The following is a 21,476-nucleotide window of genomic DNA, read 5'->3' as shown; positions in this document are numbered from 1 at the left end:
CCTTGCACTTGCCAAGGCAGGCACAGTACCAATGAGATAAATCCCCAGTCCTAAAATAGTTTTTTTTCAATGAACACAGAAGTTATTTGTCTGTTAAAAAAAAAAAAAGTTAAATTCTAACAATATTAAAAATGGTACATCTCATCCTAATTTCTAGAATATCACACATTGATATAACACTACAAATTTTAATCAACAAAATCAATCTTTATATACTTTTAATAAATTTGCTAAGACATACTGTATAAGTATCTTAAGTTATTTACAAAAATGGCTGTACATATATTTAAGTCCTCTGGTCAAATATCCCCAAACGATGCCTGGCTTCCCAAAAGTTAATGTTATAAAACTTCAAATTTGTGTAAGAGTGTAATACTCCCTCCACTCAAAGGAAATAAACTAGAAAAAAAAGCCTTGGACAGAAACAAAAAAAAAAGAAACACCAAAGACCCTAGTAACAACAGTTCATCTTTTTAAAGTATACATGGATACCTAAAATCCATAAGGACTTTGGTTTTGGGATCCCTACTGACATCCAAATGTAAAGACTCACAAGTCCCTTACGTAAAATTGCAAACTATTTGCATAAAAACAAAGCACATCCTCCTATCTACATTAAATCACTTCTAGAATTGTAATGTTTATGGAGAAACAATGACAAGAACAAAAGGTCTTTAAAAGTCAGAGCACAGGCTCTTCACATCCTAAATATTTTGAACCTGCAGATGCAGGTATGTGTGTGGAATCCCTAGATATGAAGGCCTGACTGCCATATTTAAGATGAAAGATTTCCTGTCAAAGGCTTTGCCAGTTAACAAGCTGCTGTGACTGACTTAGCTCTACTACACCCAAGGGAAGAGAGTGTCTTCCGCTTCTAATGAGTTCTTAATCACATTTTGGGATTCTATAAAATTTCCAATATATAAAATTCAAATATTTACTCTTAGGCAAATGTTAACATGCCTTTTTAATCCTTTGTTTTTCTTCTTCAGACATTTTGAGTTTCATCTCCAGATCTGAAACTTTTTGCTGAAGCTGGATGTTTGATACATTGCCTGCAGGATCCTCAGAATCATCCACAAGAGCAACTGTCCCATCACTTGTTTCATCCGATAAACCCAAAGGAAAAAGCAGGATATCTAGATGAGTGCCTGTTGACTGCTGAACCTAAACGACATTTAAAAACAAACATACACATGCACATAAGAGAGAGAAGAAAGTTCATACTATCTCAACATGAAAATGGCCAAAAGGTGTATCACAAACCACATTTGAAAATTAAGTTGTAGCAAAGGCTCCAAATTTTTTTCCCTTTTTACACAAATCAACACAAGAGGGTTACAATAACTGATTTTTGCAGTAAGAAACAAAATTTCCTCTCAACTTTAAGTCTAGCCTTAGTATTTATATTTCCAGCAATATACTAACTTAAAACATTTTTCTTATGCTTAAAAATGTACAATGAAGCATAGACACATTTGATACCAGTTCACATTTGATACAGGCATGCCTCAAATCTGTTTAAATTTTAACTTGTAAATAAGAATTTAAAATTTACCAACAACCTCTAGATGATCATTACCTTCTAGAAAAATTAACAAGTTACTTAAATTATGTATAACACTTTACAAATCCAGCTTTGGAAATCCAACTTGACACAGTTCCTCGTTCAAAAAATATCTGAATACACTCTATGAATGCTCTCTTTTTTGGTTTCGGCCTAACATTCAAATAGATACTCTAATACCTGCAACATATTAATATTTCCCCAAAAGAAAAGTAATTGCTCTTTAGAATAATTATTTCCTGTTTTAAATTTCAAGATTTGAAATGCAAAGCTAGGTCAGTTTTAACAAATGAATTAAACGATATTTTGGTAACTAAGGCTAAGTGAGTACTTTGCCACAAAACAAACACTGTCCAATTTTTTTCATTCTAAGCCTGAGTGTCCATTTTAAAATATCTATTATAGGGCCAGGGAGTTAGCTCAGTGGTGCCACCGCCTGCCTCGCAAGTGCAAGGTCCTGAGATCAATCCCCCTGCCCCGTACCAAAACAAACAAACAAAAAATCTTTTGCAGAAATACTTTCTTCAGAATAACCTTATAAAGAAATTATATTAACATCAATTAAATTTCTATGCAATTTCCTATGAATACAAACTTCCTATGCAAACACCCTCGCTTTACCTGTGCTTTCGGAGCAGCATGGCTCACAATACCGTTGTCGGTATGCACGTTCTCTGGGGAGGAGACAATGGCATCAGGAGGAAGGCATCCCACTGCAGGAGATGAGTGGTCATGGTCCAAAGCAAGCTCAGGAGAAGCTGGTGAAAGATGGACTCCGGATACTAAAAGACAACACGGAGGACAGACTATTAAGGAAAACAGAGAGGATGGGTGAATGGAAGAAAGCAGACACAAAGGGAAAGGGATGAAGTAAAACCAGTGAGATTGAAAATTGGGATTTTGTGACTATGGCTCAAAGTTAGATATATAAAATCTAAAACTAGTATTTCTAGGTTTAACATTTCACACCCAGACAAGCAAAGCAATTTTGTAATGTCTTAGTGTTTATACACTAAAATGCTGCTATAAAATGTGCATTCAAACTCAGACAAAAGTCACATCTATGATAAATTAATTCATTTATTCCAGAAACACTTATTTAATTAAAAAGAAAAACAGAGCACCAAAGAGCCTATTAGAGACAGGCACGGGTACAAGACCCTTGGGGGGAAACTGAAGAACAAGAAAGATCACTCCTGCACTAGGTGAACTCATAAGCCAGCAGGGAAATCAGCCAAGCAAACACTGGGCACAGTGTGTAAGAAGGAGGAATAAATCTTATTTCTCTGTATTAATTTTTTGGTAACAAATAATTTTCCAGGTTAAAACAGTCAATGGCTGGATTGTTTCTACAGAAAAAATATAGAAATACAATTCTGCAATTAAATTCAAATGAAAGGTCATAAAAGTAAAGCTGACTGCCAACTATAAGAAAAGAAGACGGGGCCAGGGATTTAGCTCAGTGGTTACACCATCGGCCTTGCAAGCGCTAGGTCCCGAGTTCAATTCCTGGTACCAAAAATAAAACAAAGCAAAACAAGGAAAGAATATATATAAAAAGTCAATTTCAGCAGGGTACACTTATATTCATTTATTTGTAAATACTCCTCTAAGTATTCAAATAAATTTGTAATATGTGTGTTAAAATTTTAAAAGACGTGGTGGACAGCACATTCTGGTAATCCCACCACTATAAAAGTCTGAAGCAGGAGAGTTGCAAGATCAAGCCCAGCCTGGGAAATGTAGCAACTTCAAAAATCCTGTCTCAAAAAAAAAAAAAGATAGATAAATGGATGGATGAATGATGGATAGAGTGAGAGACAAGAGTGAAAAAGAGCACAGGGATGTAGCTCAGTACAAGCATCCTGCTTGTGTCCAATCTTCAGTAACCTCCCACCCTTAAAAAATTAAGAGTTAATGAGTAATTTTTAGCAGTAATTCATTTATACTTTTTTTTACTTTCTGAATTTTAAAGACCTTTATTCCACATTGGCATCAGTGGCACTGTCAGTGAGGCTGTACCATAAAATTCTGTGGAGGTAGCTCACAACGGAAATTGCATTTTTCCCTGAGGAAAGACATTTAAAAGGCCGTTAAGTATTAATAAAGTAAATAATATATTCATTTCTCACTGGTACTTTATATTATTTTTATGTATCTTATGTATGCTTTTATTACACAGAAATACTGTAATTTTGAAATATTATGTACCATACTAGATAATTAAGATGTTATAGCTTCACAAAAAAGACACATTTAGCTCAAATATACAAAACTAGAATTTTAATTCATGTTTATACTTGGTATGTTTTTCAGAAATCTTTCAAAGTTTTTCAGAAATTATTTTTTCTAGTTTTCACTATTATATATGGTGAGAGAAAGTTCCCCAAAATGTCAAGATTTTCCAAATGGCTTATACTATGGAGTATAATAAAAATATCTCTAGTGAGTTTTCAAACCTATGAAAATCAGTGCAATATAAATACAATGACAAGGAGAGCATCCTATCACATTTTCCCTTCATTGCCAAATTTCTTGAATAGTTTATACCTTCCTTCTCCACTTTCTTCTTAATCTAATTCTTTTCCCTGCACTGGCCCTGTTCTTACATTAAGTCTCATGAAGACTACCGTTCCTCTTTAGTTCTCCAAGGCATGTGGTAATTGCTCTCAACATTCCTTGAAAACCTTTCCTTGGTTCTTCTTATACCATGATCACCTGGCTTTCTTCTTAACATTTGGACTATGTTACCCTTATTTCCTTCCTGCCTTTTTCCACTAAAACACAAATTTACTATTTCCTGTATCTTCTGAACTTATCGTCCACAGTATTCTAGGCTATCATTTTCAAGCCCTTATTATTCACTTATCACCCGCACACTAGTGACACTTGAATGTATGTCTCTAGTGCCAACTGTTCTGCAGACTTCCACATCCATGTGCTTACCTGATTTCCAGACAGATCCATACAGATGTCCAACAGGTACATGAAACTTAACTATCATTTCACATAAACCAAGTTGGCTCCATGCTTTCCTTCTCAGTTAACTGTACCTGAAACAACTGTATGGGCACAAGCCAGAAATGCTCCACTGTGCCAACCTCACTCCAGCTGCCTGTGTAACTAGCATTACCTCACAATATGATTGCCTCTGTGACCTCACAATATGATTGCCTAAGAAATTCCATAGGCCCTAGAGTCAGAAATAGATTCAAATTTGAACAATACAACTCCCTGCTTATGCAGACAAGCAAATCATATTTAAAAATCTAAACTTTAGTTCATCTTCTAAAAATGGGGAAAGAATAAGTATCTCAAAGTAGTATTATGTAGCTTAAATGAGGAAATGCAGATAAACAACTTAGCTCAGTGACAACTACATAGTAAATATTCGGTAAATGCAAGTTGTCACTGAAGTTATCATTCTGCAACATTTGAAACAAGCTTTCCCAGGAATCTATCTACTCCCATGATCAATCCAACAATATTGTAATTCTACTTTCTACTGTCTGTTAATATATTACAGAACGTCTATGAAATAATAAAACTACTACATATCAGAATCTATGGCAAACAAAGCAGTAGTTTAAAAAAACTATATTGTCAAACACATCAATAAAAAAAAAATCAATGAATTAAATTTCCAGCTCAGGGGGAGGGGAGGAGGGGTGAAGGGAGGGCAGGGACAAGGGGAAAAAATGAGAACCAAGACCTGTCATGTAAAGGTGCAAGATCCCAATAATGAATGTAACTGTACTGTATACCTAAAAAGTACCCAATAAACTCAATGAGGGAAATAAATAAATAAATACATATCCAGCTCAAACTAAGAATCAACAAAGAAAATTTAAAAGAGGAAATAATAAAGATAATGCAGACATTAAAGGCAGATTAATAAAAATCCTGTATTTTTTTAAAAAAAGGAGCTTATTTAAAACTAAAAGGAAATTTTACAAATATACAAAGTGAAATGTATAAATATACAAAGTTAAAAGTTACTGAAATAGAAGAAATTAAAAAGAAAACCATAAGATTCCTATTGGCTTTTCAGTAAGTAAATATTAAAATTAGAGAAATAAAAGTTTATATAAATTATTTTACTAGTGTATTAAAATGATCTTCTGAAAATAGATCTTTTTCTTTGGGGAAAAAACTAAGTTATTAGGCAAGTGCATTGCAAAGCATGTGATTATTTCCAGAAAATTTCTACCACAGATTCAAAACCCAGATAATCTCAGTGCTCTGAAACTAAAATCTGAGAGCACTATTAAGTAAGCAAAACCTTTATGAACATTAATGCAATACTGATAGCTAAACCTGATGATGACAATAAAAAAACAAAAAAATTGAGACTTTAAAGTATCACTTAAAAAAAAATAAAGTAAAAGTCCTAAATAAAGTATCCAGGGCCACATGGGGAAAAAAATATACACTGAACAAGTAGGATTTATCCCAAGGATCAAAAGCCAGTTCACTAGCAGATAATTGACAAGTATAATATAAAATTCCATCTAAATAGACTTACAGAGAAAAATTACCTATAAGACTCTAAAAATGACTAGGAAAAATGAACAAACACTTCTGTTTAAAAAGAAAAAAAAAACTCAAGAAAGCAAGTATCTTCTCACAATAATAAAACATGCAACATTACTTCTAAGTGTACATCTCAATTAATAGAAAATAAAGGTTTTTTTCATCCAAATAAGGAATAAGACAAGAACACCTACTATCTACAAAGCATTTAATATTAAACTAAAGGCATGAACCAAGCCAATCAAGTAAGAGCACAGTAATAAGAAAAGGGGCAGGAAAAGGGGCAGATGGGTAAGCCATGTGGAGCGAGGCTACTGCCCCACCCCCAGTGAACTGAGTCTCCAAGTAGGGCAGACCAATGAGGAATGCCAGAGACACGTGGAGCTAGGCTACAACCCACCCACAGAACCCGGGCCTCCAAGCAGTGCAGACCAGAGAGGAGTCAGGGACCCCACCACCACCACCCCTAGCCTCCTGGTTGTACCAATATCTGGATCCACACTGCAGAGGCACAGGGGGTCATAAAAGCCATTGTACTGAGCTCCAGAAGACAGAGCAGAAGTAAACAACAGAAAGAAGGCCTCTATCAGGAAAACTGAGGAAAATCTCCGCAATAAGGCAAACCAGACCACTGTGGTTGGTAAGTTGTAGGGATCATCACATCTGATTGGAATCTGGACTATCTTCAGGGGAAGAGCAGCTGGAACCTGCAGTAGAAACTTGCAGAGTTCAACCCTGCAGGAGGTCAGGGATCTCAACCTGCGCATTAAGCCAGAAATCAACCTGAATCTCAAGGGTCTGCTGCTGACCTGCTAGGACTGACTGACTTAGATCTGCACATTGATGCAAACGGTGTCTATTGTGACAGCACAGACATAAAAAGGGAGGCCATTTATTTTTATTTTTTATTTTTTAAATTATTTTTTTCTTTTCCTTATTTTTAATCTTTATTTTTCCCACTCTTTTCAAATACTTCCTTTATTCTTTATTCTTTTTTTTCTCTTTCCAACTAAATCTCTCACTCTCTCAAATTGCTCATTTCCCCTTTTGTTCTGTTTCTGCCCTAATTCAGATTTCTTCTTTCTCTCTTTCCTTCACTCTTTTTCCTTCTCTTGATTGTCATTAGTTTCAAAGGAAAGTGAGTACAGTTTCTATCTTCCCTATTGCTGTTAGGTCACTCTAGTCTTGTCTTTCTTCTTTCATTCTGTCTTTCCATCTTGTTTTCAACAGATTCCTAGAGTTTATGTGATGTTCCTGTGTCCTCTGGCCTCACTTCTAACCTTCACCTACACTTCTACCTATCTATCCCTCTCTTCCCAACTCCTTTCTAAGTCCCCATCCTGAAGGGTAAAGTTGCGATATTGAAGAGTTTATTCACATAGTTGTCCTCAATTTTGACTTAATTCACATGGTTAAAGGTGATAGATTAATGACTACGACAAATTGTCTTTTTCTAATCTGTGATTGCTGCTACTGTTTACTGAGTATATCACTTGAGCTAAGTTGTTATGATTGATCACATCAGTTGTCCTTCCTGGTACTATGAAAATGACAGTGTCTCTGAATCATGAGAGGCCAGCTATATCTTGAAGATCAAAGTATTAACCCAGGAATCAAACCAAGGAGAGCACCAACAACAAAAATAGAAATGAGAAGGCATTTAAGCAAGGCACAAACACAGACTTCCAGCTCACCAAAAACAAATTCTGGGGAAAACAAGGTAGAAAACACTGACATCAGCCACAAGGATGCCCTGAACACATAGCAAAGGAAATAACAAACAGATGAATGATGCTGTAGAAAAATTCAAAACAAAATAATTTCCCAGATAACTAAAGAGATGGTGAGCACAATGAAAGACATGATTAGAAACTCTAGAACAGAAAAAGATAAAAAAAAAAAAAATGACATCAGAACTATGATAGAAGCCATGAATGCCCAACATAAGAAAGAAATGGAAACCATGAAACAGATTCAGATATCCAAGAGATAAAAAACTATTGAAAGTATACACAGCAGACTGAGCCAATCTGAAGACAAAATATCAGATATGGAAGACAGGATGGCAGTCAGTAAATATGAAAAGAGAGATCTCTTAAAAATAGTAAGGGACCATGAGAAATCAATCCAACAGCTCCTAGATGATGCAAAGAAGAATAATATCAGACTGATAGGAGTCCATGAACAAGCAGGAAAAAGTACAAATGACATAAAAAAAAACTGCTCAGAGAATTAATGACAGAAAACTTCTGAAATAGAGCAAATGAACTAGACATACAAATAAGTGAGGCATACAGGACTCTAACTAGCCATAATAAAAAAAATCTATACCTAGACATAATAATCAAGATCCTAGAAACCCAACAGAAGAACAAAATACTACAAGCAGTTAGGGAAAAGAAACAAATCACATGCCAAAGCCCATCAGAATTACAGCAGACTTTTCAACATAATCCGTAAAGTCAAGGAGGACCTGGAGTAAGGCATTTCAAGCCCTAAAAGAAAACAACCTCCAACCTAGACTGACGTATCTTGCAAAATTATCTTTTAAAATTGATGGGGAAATAAGATACTTCCATGACAGCACCTGAGAAGCATCATGAATACCAAACCGGCAGTCCAAATAATTCTAAACGATATCCTAGAAAAAGACAATGAAGGTCACAACACCACGAGGCCCAACAGAGCAAACCTGGCAGGCAAGGCAAGGAATTAAAGGGAGAGAGGGAAAAATTAAATAGAGCCAGCAACAGGAAAATAACATGAAAATGAAAAGTCAATACATATAATTTATAACCATCAATGTTAATGGCCTCAATTCACCAATTAGAAGTAGACTGGCAGAATGGATTAAAAACCAAATTCCAACAATATACTGTATACAAGAAATGTACCTGGTTCAAAAAGAAATTCACAGAAAGTAAAAGGATGGAAAATGGTTCTCTATGCCACAGGAACTTGGAAAAAAGCAGGGGTGGCTATCTTATGCATAGAAAAAGTAAATTTCAAAGCAAAACTAATGAAGAGAGACAAAAAAGGTCACAAAATCCTTGTATAGAGAACAATCCAAGAGGAAGAGATGACAATAATAAATATGTATGTACCATATACTAACACCTCCAACTATACAAAATATTAAGGGACATGAAAAACCAAATAAGCACTAATACAATTGTAGTAGGGGACCTAAATACACCACTGTCACAAATAGACGGGTCATCTAGGCAAAAAACCAACAATGAAACACTAGAACTGAACCAAGCTTTTGAACAAATGGACTTAACAGATGTCTACAGTGTTCCACCCCACAAAATCAGAACATACATTCTTTTCGGCTGCACATGAGTCATTCTCCAAAATAGACCACATACTAGCTCATAGAACACATTTAAGTAAATGCAAAGGAGAGGAAATTATCCCATGTATACTATCACACCATAGTACAATTAAACTGGAGATCAGTACCAAGGGAAACCACAAGAATTCACAAACTCGTGGAAATTGAACAATACTCTCCTGAACAACCAGTGGGTCACAGAGGGAATTAAAGAAGAAATTAAGGCAGTTTTTACTCAAAAAAACAAACAAACAAGGGCCGAGAATTTAGCTCAGTGGTTCTGCCTCCTGCCTCACAAGCACAAGGACCCAAGTTTGATCCCCAACACCAAAAAAAAACACACACAAAAAAAGAAAACACAACAAGACAGATTTTACAAATAAATGATAAGGCCAATACAACATATCGGATTCTGTGGGACACAATGAAAGCAGTTCTACAAGGGAAATTTATAGCAGTGACAATGTCCACACTAGGAAAACAGAGCGAGCTGAAATAACCTAATGCTGAATCTTAAGCTTCCAGAAATAGAACAGCAAGACAAACCAAAAGCTCACACAGGGGAGGAAATTATAAAGATCAGAGCAGAAATCAATGCAATGGAGATTAAGAAAACGATACCAAAAAAAAAAAAAAGTCAATGAATGGAAGAGTTCATTTTTCGAAAGAATCAATGAAATCCATAAAGCTTTAGCCAACCTTATCATAAAAAAAGACAACAGGCTCAAATTTATGCAATTAGGAATGAAAAAGGTGAAGTCACGACAGATTCAACAGAAATCCAGAGGATCATCAATACCTACACTTCAAGAACCTGTACAATAATAAAATGGAAAACACAGAAGATATGGACAGATTTCTGGATACATATGAATAAACAAAGTTGAAGGAAGAAGATAAAATAATTCTAAATATCCCAATTGCAATCAGTGAAATTGAAAATGTAATTAAAATTTACCAACAAAGAAAAGCCCAGCTCCTGATGGCTTAACAGCTGAATTATTCAAGGAATTTACAGAAGAACTATTGCCATAACTCTTTCAACTTTTCAATGAAATTGAAAGGGAAGCAAGACTTCCAAATTCATTCCTGGAAGCAAGTGTTACTTTGATTCTATAACCAGGGAAAGATGCAACCAAAAAAGATAACTACAGTCCAATCTCCCTGATGAACACAAATCCAAAAAGTCTCAATAAGATACTGGCACACAGAATACAGAGGGTCATTAAGAAGACTGTTATATTTTTTTTATTTTTTTGTCTTAAGATGGCTGTCACATGTAATAGCAGCCTCCATGTTAAAATATTGCCTTTTTTTAAACAAAGGACAGGCTTCTTCCCATCATTCCTCTGCTCCCGCCAAAAGAGTAACCTGATAATTGCTGCCTCTTAGCAGCTAGAGATGTCACAAACCCCTCTTAGTGATGTTACAGGCTCTTTTAATTTCTTAATATTATCTCACTCAACTCTACCACAGGTTAACCTCACCCTAGTATTATAAAAGGCACTCCCTGTCTTGGCTTCCTCCCCTTTGTTTAGAGACAGCACGACAGATTGTTCCTACAATAAAGGCTTGTTGTGGTTCATGGATGCAAGCATGATTCTACATACATAAATCAATAAATTTAATACACTATATTACAGAATCAAGGACAAAAATCATACGATCATCTCAATAGATGCAAAAAGCTTATGACAAAATTCAACACCCATTCATGATAAAAACTGCAGAAAATTGCAATAGATGGTCTTTATCTCAACTCAATAAAGGCTATCTATGAAAAAACAACAGCCAACATCGCATTAAATGGTCAAAAACTCAAAACCTTTATGCTAAAATCAGGAACAAGACAAGGAGTTCCACTAAACCACTGCTGTTCAATATAGTGCTGGAAACATTAGCCACAGCAACTAGACAAGAGGAAGAAATAAAGATAGAAAATGAAGAAGTTAAACTGTTTCTATTTTCTGGTTCTTCATAGAAGACTCAAAAAACTCTGACAAAGGACTTTTAGACTTAATTGACAAATTCAGTAGAGTAGCTGGATACAAGGTCAACATTCAAAACTCAATATCCTTCTTGTACACAAATAACAGACACACTGCGAGAGAGATTAGGGCAGCAATTCCTTTCAAACAAGCAGCCAAAAAAAAAAAAAGAAATACCTAGGAATCAATCTATCGAAAGAAGCAAAAGACCTCTACAATGAAAATTACAGCACTCTGAAAAAAGAGAATGAAGAGGATGTAAGAAAATGGAAAGACATCCCTTGCTCCTGGATAAGAACATAGTGAAAATGGCCATACTTCCAAAATCCCAACAGTATACTTCACCGAACTAGAGAAAACAATACAAAAACACATTTGGTAAAGAACAGATCTAGAATAGCAAAAGCAATTTTAGGCAATAGAGACATGGCAGGGGGTACCACAGTCCCCAACTTGAAAGTATAACGTAGTCAAAGCCACCGTGATAAAAACAGCATGGAACTGGCAAAGAAAAAGACCCAAGGATTAGTGGAACAGATTTAAAGATATAGAAACAACTCCAGACATACTCAGCTATCTCATCTTTGACAAAGGAGCCAACCATCCTCACTGAAGGAAAGATAGTCTCTTTAATGAGTTGTGTTTGAAAAACTGTATTTGAACTTGCTAAAGATTAAAACTAGAGCCCTATCTTTAACCATGCACTAAATTAAAATCCAAGTGGATTAAGAATCTAAATATTAAAACAGAAACACTAAACTTGCTGGAAAATAAACTGGGTAGAACTCTTGAAGACATTGGCATAGGAAAAGACTTTATGAACAAATTCTCAGTAGCACAGGAACTAGCCCAAAGAATCAACAACTGGGATGCCATCTTATTGAAGAGCTTCTTCACTGCAAGAGAAAATACCAACAGAGGCAAGAGACAATCTACAATGTGGGAAAAAATTTTACCAGCTGTTCCTAGACAAAGGACTACTATCTAGAATATATAAAGAACTCAAAAAAAAATCAGACCCCTCAAATATAAAGATCCAATTCAAAAATGGGCATCTGAAATGAACAGATACTTCTCAGACAAAGAAATAAAAGCAGCAAATAAATAAATGAAAAAATGGTCAACATCACTGGTCATTCGAGAGATACAGATGAAAACAACACTGAGATTCCACCTCACCCCAGAAAGAATGGCTTCTATCAAGAAATCAGTCAATAACAAATGCTGGTGAGGTTGTGGTGAGAAACAAACCCTTCTCCATTGTTGGTGGGGGTTCAGAGTGGTGAACCACTGTGGAAATCAATATGGAGATACCTCAAACAACTAGGATTAGAGGTTCCATTTGACCCAGCTAATCCTCTGCTGGGTATCTTCCCAAAAGAATTAAAAGAATCGTATCACAGCAATATATGCACACCCGTGTTTATTGCAGCACCTTTTTAAACAGCTAAATCTTGGAAACATTCCAAATACCCATCAAGGGGAAACTGGATAAAGAAGATGTGGTGTTTTTATAAAATGGAGTACATTCATAAAGTATGAGAAACTAGAGACATTTACAGCCAAATGGATGCACATTGAGGCTATACTCTTAAGTAAAATAAATGGGACATGTGTAAATATAGAATAGTTTCTCTGGTGTGAGAAAGTAAAAGTGTAAATTAGTTTTAAATTGTATAATTGATAATGGGAAATAGGAATAAAAAGGCTGAAGGAGTAGGAGAAGTGAGGAGGGGAAGGGAAAGGAAAGGAGAAGAAAAGATATGAGAAATGGAAACAAAGTCTTTGTAAATAGGGGAGGTTGGAAGGGATGAAGGGAGGGCAGCAGTATGGGGAAAAATAAGAAACAAGACACATCATATAAAGGTACAAGATTCCAGATGAATGCAACTGTACTGTATACCTAAAAAGTACCCATAAATTAAAAAAAAAGGTAAGTGTATTAAATGTTCATGCTTCCATTTCAAAATTATTTCAATTATTAACATAGTGCAGGTATATAAATATATGTCCTTTAAAAATATGAAAAAGAAGAGCACTATTTCATGTTCCTATATAGGAATCCATTGTAAAATTAACTCAAATAACAAAAGCATTCAGTATAGTAGGAAGATATACTAAACAAGAAAATCCATAGCATTCATATGTAAAAATAGCCATTTAGAAAATATAATTATGGAGAAAATACTATTTTTACTTTAACAAATAAGACACTTCACAATATATTTAGCAAGAAATGTGAGAAAATCTCTAAAATCCTCCTGAAACACACAAAGGTAGACCTAAAGAAGAAACTCAGTGTAAATGAAAACTAAACCTCATAAAGATTCCATTTCCTTTAGTTAATTTTTAGACTTAATAAATCCTAATAAAGGTATCAGTAAATTTTTCTTAAAAAGAACCTAGATAAATTGACATTTAAAGTCACATGGAAAAAGTAAAGCTGCAAAAATAGGAATATACTTTCAAAAAAATGCAAAAAAGGGAATGCTGGTCACTCATAGCAATATACTAAGTTCAACTAGACCAAAATATATTACTATCCTTATTAAAAGTTTTGTGTATTAAAATATACTATGAAATTTCTTTAAGGAAAACAATTCACTACTTGGTATTACAAAAAAACAGATCAAAAAGCATAGCAGACACCCACATAGAGTCAACAATGAAGGAAGCAAGAAACTTACATTTCACGCCATATGTTAAAATAAGCTCCAAAATAGGATTAAGGCTCTAAATGTTTAAAAAATGACTATTAAGTGCTAGACAAAAGGATGAGGGAGTTCTTCTTTCCTTTGAGTATAAGAAATTATGATTTCAGGTAAAATAAAACAATATACTGACTTATTTGGCTATAGAATATGCAAATCCTTCTTGTCTGCGAAAACTTACCTTAAAAAAATCTAACATGAGCTGGGGAAACAAAGAGATATGCAGTAAGTATCACAGTAAGTACCAATGGTCCTAACATGGAAGGAATATGTAAAACCTGGCCCTCCCCAACACCCCCCAAAAAAGAATGAGAAGGTTAAAAAACCACTGAAGAGACTAAAGATATGAAAAGACCACTTACAAAAAAATATAAATGGCCCTTAAATGTATGAAGACAAAGCTAAGTATATGTATTCATTGTGCTAAAGGAACATAGGAAGGATAGAACCAAAACTAATGAAAGTATGGATTGGAGATATGGAGAAATGAGTTAAAAAAAACAGTAAGAAATGGACAGCAGGAGTACAAGTTTTCATATGGTTCCGAACTTCTGAAGCCACATTAATGTTTCAAATGCTCAAGAAAATTAAATCTCTAAGAGGAAAGGGGGGATTAACTCTTAAAATAGAACACAAACTAAGCCATACAACAAAAGAACAACTAAAACCTATTAGAAGGTGAAGGAAGGGAGTAAGAACTAACCCAAGTTACTTTGGGAAATACAGCAGTATTCTGACAGTTTGTCCTCAGTGTCACAATAAAGAACCCCAGATAAACAGTGGGGAAAAACGAGGATGGAAAAAGAGGCATAAGAAAAAGAATAAAGAGAAAGCAAATGTGGTAAAATGCTAACCTTTAAAGAAAACGAATGAAGAGTAACTGGGACACATCTGTTCACTTCTCACATCTTTCTCTTCTAATGGTAAACTATATTTGACTAGTCAGTCTAGAAAGTGAAGCTTGAAGGAGGGGTGGAAAAATAATCCTATGAAAATAAAGTTTAAAACAAAATATGGAAAATACTCTGGAGGTTCATGAGAACTACTCTCTTAAAAATTCATTTTATGCCATCAAAATAAAAAGGCTTGGAAAATTTGGCTGGCTCATTAGGACTGAGCAGAAAAGCTTTAGGTAGTATTAAAATGTTGCCAATGTAGTATCTGTGCTGATAATGAAGTGTTGTGGGCAAGAGTCGGAGAAATGAGAGGTTTCACACGCTTTTTCCGTAGTCCAGTCAGGAGATGATGGCAACACACACAAGGAAAGTAACAGCACTGGCTCTGAGAAGTAGCAAAACTTTGCTACTTCTTTGAATGGAAGTTAACAAAATTTCCTGATTGCTTGGATCTAGAACCAGAGGAAGAGTGCTCTCTTCAGCAGCACATATACTAAAATTAGAACCAGAAGAGCAATCAAGAACACATCCAATATTTCACTGCTGTGAATGGAAAGGATGAAGCAGCCAATAACTATAAAAGAAAGGTTGCTGGTAGAAAATGCGATGGTCAAAACAGGAGTTCAGATGTGGATTTTGTAATCTTTTCATCCCAGCTAGACACATGAATCTTAAAACTATGGTACAACAGAAGGAGCATCATAATGAATTTGCTTAAAAGATACAGCATAGAAATAGCATGCAAGCAATGTAAAAAGTATTCTTTCACCACCAAGTCAGCAATCTACAGGCTAGTCTCTACTTTCAGGGCAAGTCAGAGTTCATGTACAAGTAAACAGCCGCTCACAGATAGGTGTGAGGCACACTTTGGCCTAGAAGCCAGTCACATGCTCCAGAATCTGTGACTTTTGTAACAAGTTTACAGGCACAACTACGCCAGTTTCTGCAGAAAACACATTCAGTTATATTAAGTCAATATACTCATAAATGCCAAAGCCACTGCTTCAACCAAATCTACAATTCATACACAGAGCTCTTAAGACAAGATGAAATTCATCTGTAAGTCATTTTTATTGAAAATAACTGTTGTCCAGTAACAAAGATGGAATTCTACTTTATTAGCATCCAGGACAAGAGACTCAGAAAGTTAACCCGATATCAAATATGTCCTTAGGGAAGAACACATTAATTTTGAATGTCTCATAAACATCAGGCACAAATACTGAGTAGACTGTAAGTTATAGGTTATTTGAACCTAAAACATTTACAGATTTGACTCTGTTTACTACCATAATCCAAGGAAGAAAAGAACAAGTAAAATAAAACCATGGAGGTTATTTCTAAAAAACCAACTATGAGAATCTTCTAAAATGTCACCATGTAAACACCAGAAAGAGCTTACTTTATCCTAAAGACAAGTGCCTTCACCAATATTTAAACACTGTCATTAAACAAAAATACATCCTATAAACATTTTTTTTTTTTTTTGGTACCGGGGATTGAACTCAGGTCCTTGCGCTTGTGAGGCAGGCGGTGGAACCACTGAGCCAAATCCCCAGCCCCATCCTATAAACATTTTAAATTTAAATCTAAAGTAAAAATGGCAATAAAATATGGGTAATATTCTGTAACAACAATCAAGTTTTATAGTTATAAACAATTAAGAATAATTTTATTGTAAGATTAGCAAAATTATTTATAATTCTAAAACTTCCATTTTTTAACTTACTTCTGATTTTATGAATATCATTATTCCACAGAGCTTCTGAAATCAGAGTTAATCTGAACATAAAAGATGTTTTACATTGGTACAATAATAGAAACTATTAAAGGTAAGGAAAACAAATGTAATGATAATATATAAGGCTATATCTTATTCATTTTAAATATGTGCAAAGTTATTTTCATTCTTTTAGTTGTCATGTATATAAATATATATACACACACACATTTTGACCTTTTAAATTATTATATTCAGAAGGGAGATCCTATCTTTTAACATCTTTTTAATCAATATATCAACTAGGTGGTTTACTATTAAATAGGAGAAATAATTCAAACATATTAACCTATTGTTGATATTAAATCCAGAATTCTAAGAAAGAAGTCAATCACAACCTATGACCTTCCAGCAGCACTATTAGCAGTTTCTCAAAACTTATAAAACTCTAATAACAGAAACAAGATCAAAGATCAGGTTAATTATAACTTCAGTGACACAGTGACTCAGTGACTTCCTAGGACTATCCCGACTGAAAGCTGTTTCAAATGGCAGCAATTAAAAATAAATAATATAATATATTGAAATTCTTTAAATAGATACACATATTCACATGCAAAAATGAAAATAGGAATGCTACATTGGGCTTCTCACGTGCCAACCTGGACAAGACATAGTCACCAGTTTCTCACTGAAACACTAATCTAGATATCATTGTGAAGATATTTTGTATGTGATGAAAGACCACAGGTTGATCTGAAATAACTAAAATAATTGTCATTGTCCTGTTTCAATCATTTGAAGGGCCTTAAAAGCAGAACTGAGGCTTTCTTGATGAAGGAGAAATTCTGCTTGGAGACTGCAGCTTCATGTTGTACAAAATTCTAACCTACCCTCCAGATGGCCTCCCTGTGCATTTCAGACTTGTCTAGCCAATGTCCATAACTGGGTAAGCCAAGTACTTACAATAAATCTCTTAATATACACATCATTCTGGTTCTGTTTTTCCAGTTGAACCATGAGTTATGCAGGTATTATGTCCAGACAACATATGATACTAAAATCATTCTCAAGATTAATAAAAAAAAAAAATGTCAGGCAGCCAGAGAGGCACTGAGCCCAAGATAGAGTCTGGATGGCCAGGCCTCAAACAGTAGCCTGAGGTCAGGAGGTAAAAGGAACCAGGTGAAAAAGTCAGTCCAGGGATGTGACAAGCGCAGTAACAAGCAAGGTATGGGTGACCACTATGAATACTCCTACAGTTTATTCAGTACCTATGTCTGATGTCAATGAGACAGTCAGAGTTAAGTGTTCTTCCCTAAGGATATTTGTAATATCAAGTTAGCTTTCTGAGTCTCTTCTCCTGGATGCTAATAAAGTAGAATGCCATCTTTGTTACTGGACAACAGCCATTTTTCCATAAAAATCACTTATAGATGTATTCCATCTTGTCTAAGAGCTGTGTATGAATTTTAGACTTTTTAAATACTTTAATGAAAGCAGTATGTTAAGAGTTTATGAGTATCTGGTAGATGATTTTTCCCCTCATATTTTGTTCTTTTAATGAACAACTTAGATAGGATGGAGGCCAAGAGGCCCCTGCAGACATCGCTGGCTGTTTGCTTTGACTCCTCCTAGGGCCTGTTTTAGACTAAGTAAGCAAGTCAGGCCTGTAGATTAACTTTAGTTTGACTCAGAGTGGTCTAAGCCTGGTTACATTTTGGTATGAAAATTCAAGGACAGAGTCCCCATGGCAACTCACTTTTAGGCCCCATTTCAACTATGGAAATCTAGTTCTCTCTTCTTAATCAACATTCCTCCTGTCTACTTCCTTTGTCTTCAAATTCAGTCTTCAACTTCATGAGACACTGACCTATATTATGACATGGTTATGCTGGGACAGGGACCAATCTCTATTGAAACTTGGACAGCAGCAGTAGACTGAAGAAAAAGCCCACTTTGCAGTACCGCAAAGATAGCATGTAATTTTATTCTGAAAGTGACTCCCTCCGCAAGGCAGGCCATTGGAGAAGAAATCCAATGTAGCATGAGCCATGTAAGAGACACTGTGGAATGGGGTTAAGACTGAGCTACAGAACAACTACACTCCTACACTTCGAGAGTCACCGGGCCACAAGAGACAGATGCAAAGGACATAAACTAGACATAGAACCACTTAGAAAATAAAACTGTGGCTGAGAAGGGCATAGGGGTCTTACATTCTGCATTGAGAAGACATGCCAGTCCTGTGTAACTTTCAGAGGAGGCTGGATCTGAAAGCACTGGCCTCAAGTCCAGCAGACTGCTACACCCACACAACCCTACCTTGCTAGCTATATCCATCTCTGAGCTTAGTGGTCTGTCTGCTTTCCCCATCTGCCAGTATGTGGCTTGACAGCTGCCACAGTCTAGGGCAGCGTGGAGTCTAGGGCAGCGTGGAGGTCAGAAGGCCCTCCAAAGCAGGGAAGGTGCCTCCCAAGTATGCACAGAGAGAAAGGAAAACTACCAGAGGCCAAAGTGGTGACCGCCCTAGAGCAGATGCCATTGACCAACAACCCCCAGCAAGAGAAAGCAGGCTTGACATTCATACACAGTGACCTGACTGCAAACACAGCAGGTCTCAGCAGCGCCTCTCCATCCTGCCCACATATCTGGAGGATTCCTATATATCACAGACCCTAGAAAAAAAAAAATCACTCATTCAAACACAGAAGGATTACTTTTTGACTCATGTCTCTTTTCCCCCATATTGGGGGGGGGGTAGAAGTCTTTTTTCTTTGTTTTCTTTGTCTTTCTTTATTTTGCTCTTGCATTTTCTTGTTCTTTTGTTACTTTTACCTACTTTTATTTTCTTAATAGTAATAGTCACACTTTTCTGTCCTACTTCTCATCTTCCTTTCATTTTTCAAATTGTACTTCTTTCATTCTCCCATTCCTCAACCCCTACATCTTTACTCAAATTACCATAAAGCTTTATTAATATTTAGATATTTAGTTAAATATATGCTATTATAGTTGAATTCTTTTCTACTGTTAATGGTGGCATAGTTGTTGATTTTAGCAGATATTTACTGTATGTCAATATTTTGTCTTTGGGTCTATATTATATATGTTTTTTTCTATAATTAATAGTGGTACAGTGATAGCTTTTATTGGTTCTCAGGCTATGTCAATAAACAGTTTAAGACTGTATTAACATTCCTGGGTTTTGTTTTGCTACTGCCATTTTTATGGCATTTTGATATTAACTGAATTTTACATATGTCAATATCTGGTTTGTCTTTGTGTCAACAACAATACTGCAGTTCAATTCCAGAGAACCAGTCATGTGGCCAATTACACTGTACTCTCCCCTCCTCAACAAATGGAGGTGGTTGGATCATGGCACAGAGGCAAAAGTCTAGAGTTAGCCACCCCCAAGTGCAGGCCTGAAAAATAAGACACTAGCCAAAGAAATCTCCACACTAGCAACAAATCTTTCCATTGAAATACACCTTCTAATCTTAACACACAGACACACAGGCACACAGACTACACACACACACGCATACATGCAACATGCACACGTACAATAGAAACACGAGAAGACAGGCAACAAAATGCCCCCCAAAACTCCTAACTCTCCCAAAGCTGACCCATGGAGAATAAATCAAAAGCCTAACAAGTAAATTATAAGACATAAAAATGAGGGGCTGGAGACTTAGCTCAGTGGTTCTGCTGCCTGCCTCACAAGCACAAAAAAGTACCAAAAAAAAAAAAAAATGAGGAGATAAAAAAATTGATTGTTAAGGTGCTTGGTGAACTCTCGTTTGATTTAATTAAACAGATAATGAATTTAATAAAATGATCAGTGAGCTCAGAGTTAGCACAGAAGCTGAGCTAAACAAAACAATATAAAGCATTAATGACCAGTTTGGCAAAGAATTAGAATCCATACAAAGGCATGAAGCTTCCACAAAAACTAAACATAGAAATCCCATTCAACCCAGCTGTTCCCCTGCTAGGTATCTTCATGAAAATGTTAAAGACATCACACTACAGATATATATGAGTATCCATGTCTATAGCAGCACAATTCATAAGAGTTAAATCTACCAACTGTCACAATGTCATTATGAATCACAAACACTATTATTATATAACAGGTCATTATCTATTAATAAATTTTTTTATTTTAAAAGGGCTTGAGATATACCTCAGTATAAAGTCCCTGAGTTCAATCCCCAGTACTGCAATAAAGAAAAGAAAGAATAAAACAAAAGGAACAAATAATGAAAATGACTCATAAAGAATTACAAATCCTTTACATATTTTTACATTCTGCAATGTAATATGCAATCCGTCATCATTATAAACCTCCAGATGGATTGTAAGAAGAAATTTATGCCAGGCATGGTGGCGCACACCTGTAATCGCAGCACTTGGGAGGCTGAGGCAGGAGGATTGCTATGAGTTCGCAACCAGCCTGGGCTACACAGTGAGTTCCAGGTAAGTCTCAACTACAGAGTGAGACCCTGTCTCAAAAAAAATAAAAAAGAAAAGAAAAGAAATTTACATTATCTATTACTCATTCAACATAAAGGACAACCAGAATAGAATTAATTACCTCACAAATAGATGTTTTACAGCCAGTCTAAGATTGTACATGCAGTATTTCAGACTGAGTCAAAACACAAAATGGTCAGTTGGCGTGAGCCAAACATGAAAGATGCATAAGGAAAAAA

General features: G+C 35.5%; 1 protein-coding gene across 5 annotated transcripts in view; it reads right to left on the bottom strand.

Moving 5' to 3' along the window:
- The window catches only part of Ccdc91 (coiled-coil domain containing 91), a 261,256-nt gene that overhangs the window by 213,616 nt on the left and 26,164 nt on the right, over positions 1 to 21,476 (bottom strand). For 3 of the 5 annotated variants that reach the window (XM_019208148.2, XM_019208150.2, XM_019208149.2), the window contains exons 3-4: positions 2,189 to 2,349; positions 964 to 1,167 (exon numbers count right to left, since the gene is read on the bottom strand). In XM_019208148.2, the coding sequence (XP_019063693.1) occupies positions 964 to 1,167; positions 2,189 to 2,349 (365 nt within the window). Of the gene's footprint in view, positions 1 to 963; positions 1,168 to 2,188; positions 2,350 to 3,544; positions 3,636 to 4,513; positions 4,676 to 21,476 lie in introns of those variants that run through there. The other 2 variants (XM_010628981.3, XM_010628980.3) reach the window with 2 other exon arrangements.

Source organism: Fukomys damarensis, unplaced genomic scaffold (genome assembly GCF_012274545.1).
Source record: "Fukomys damarensis isolate Sample0158 unplaced genomic scaffold, DMR_v1.0_HiC HiC_scaffold_15, whole genome shotgun sequence".
Taxonomy (NCBI): domain Eukaryota; kingdom Metazoa; phylum Chordata; class Mammalia; order Rodentia; family Bathyergidae; genus Fukomys; species Fukomys damarensis.
This window is presented reverse-complemented; position numbering and strand designations above follow the sequence as displayed.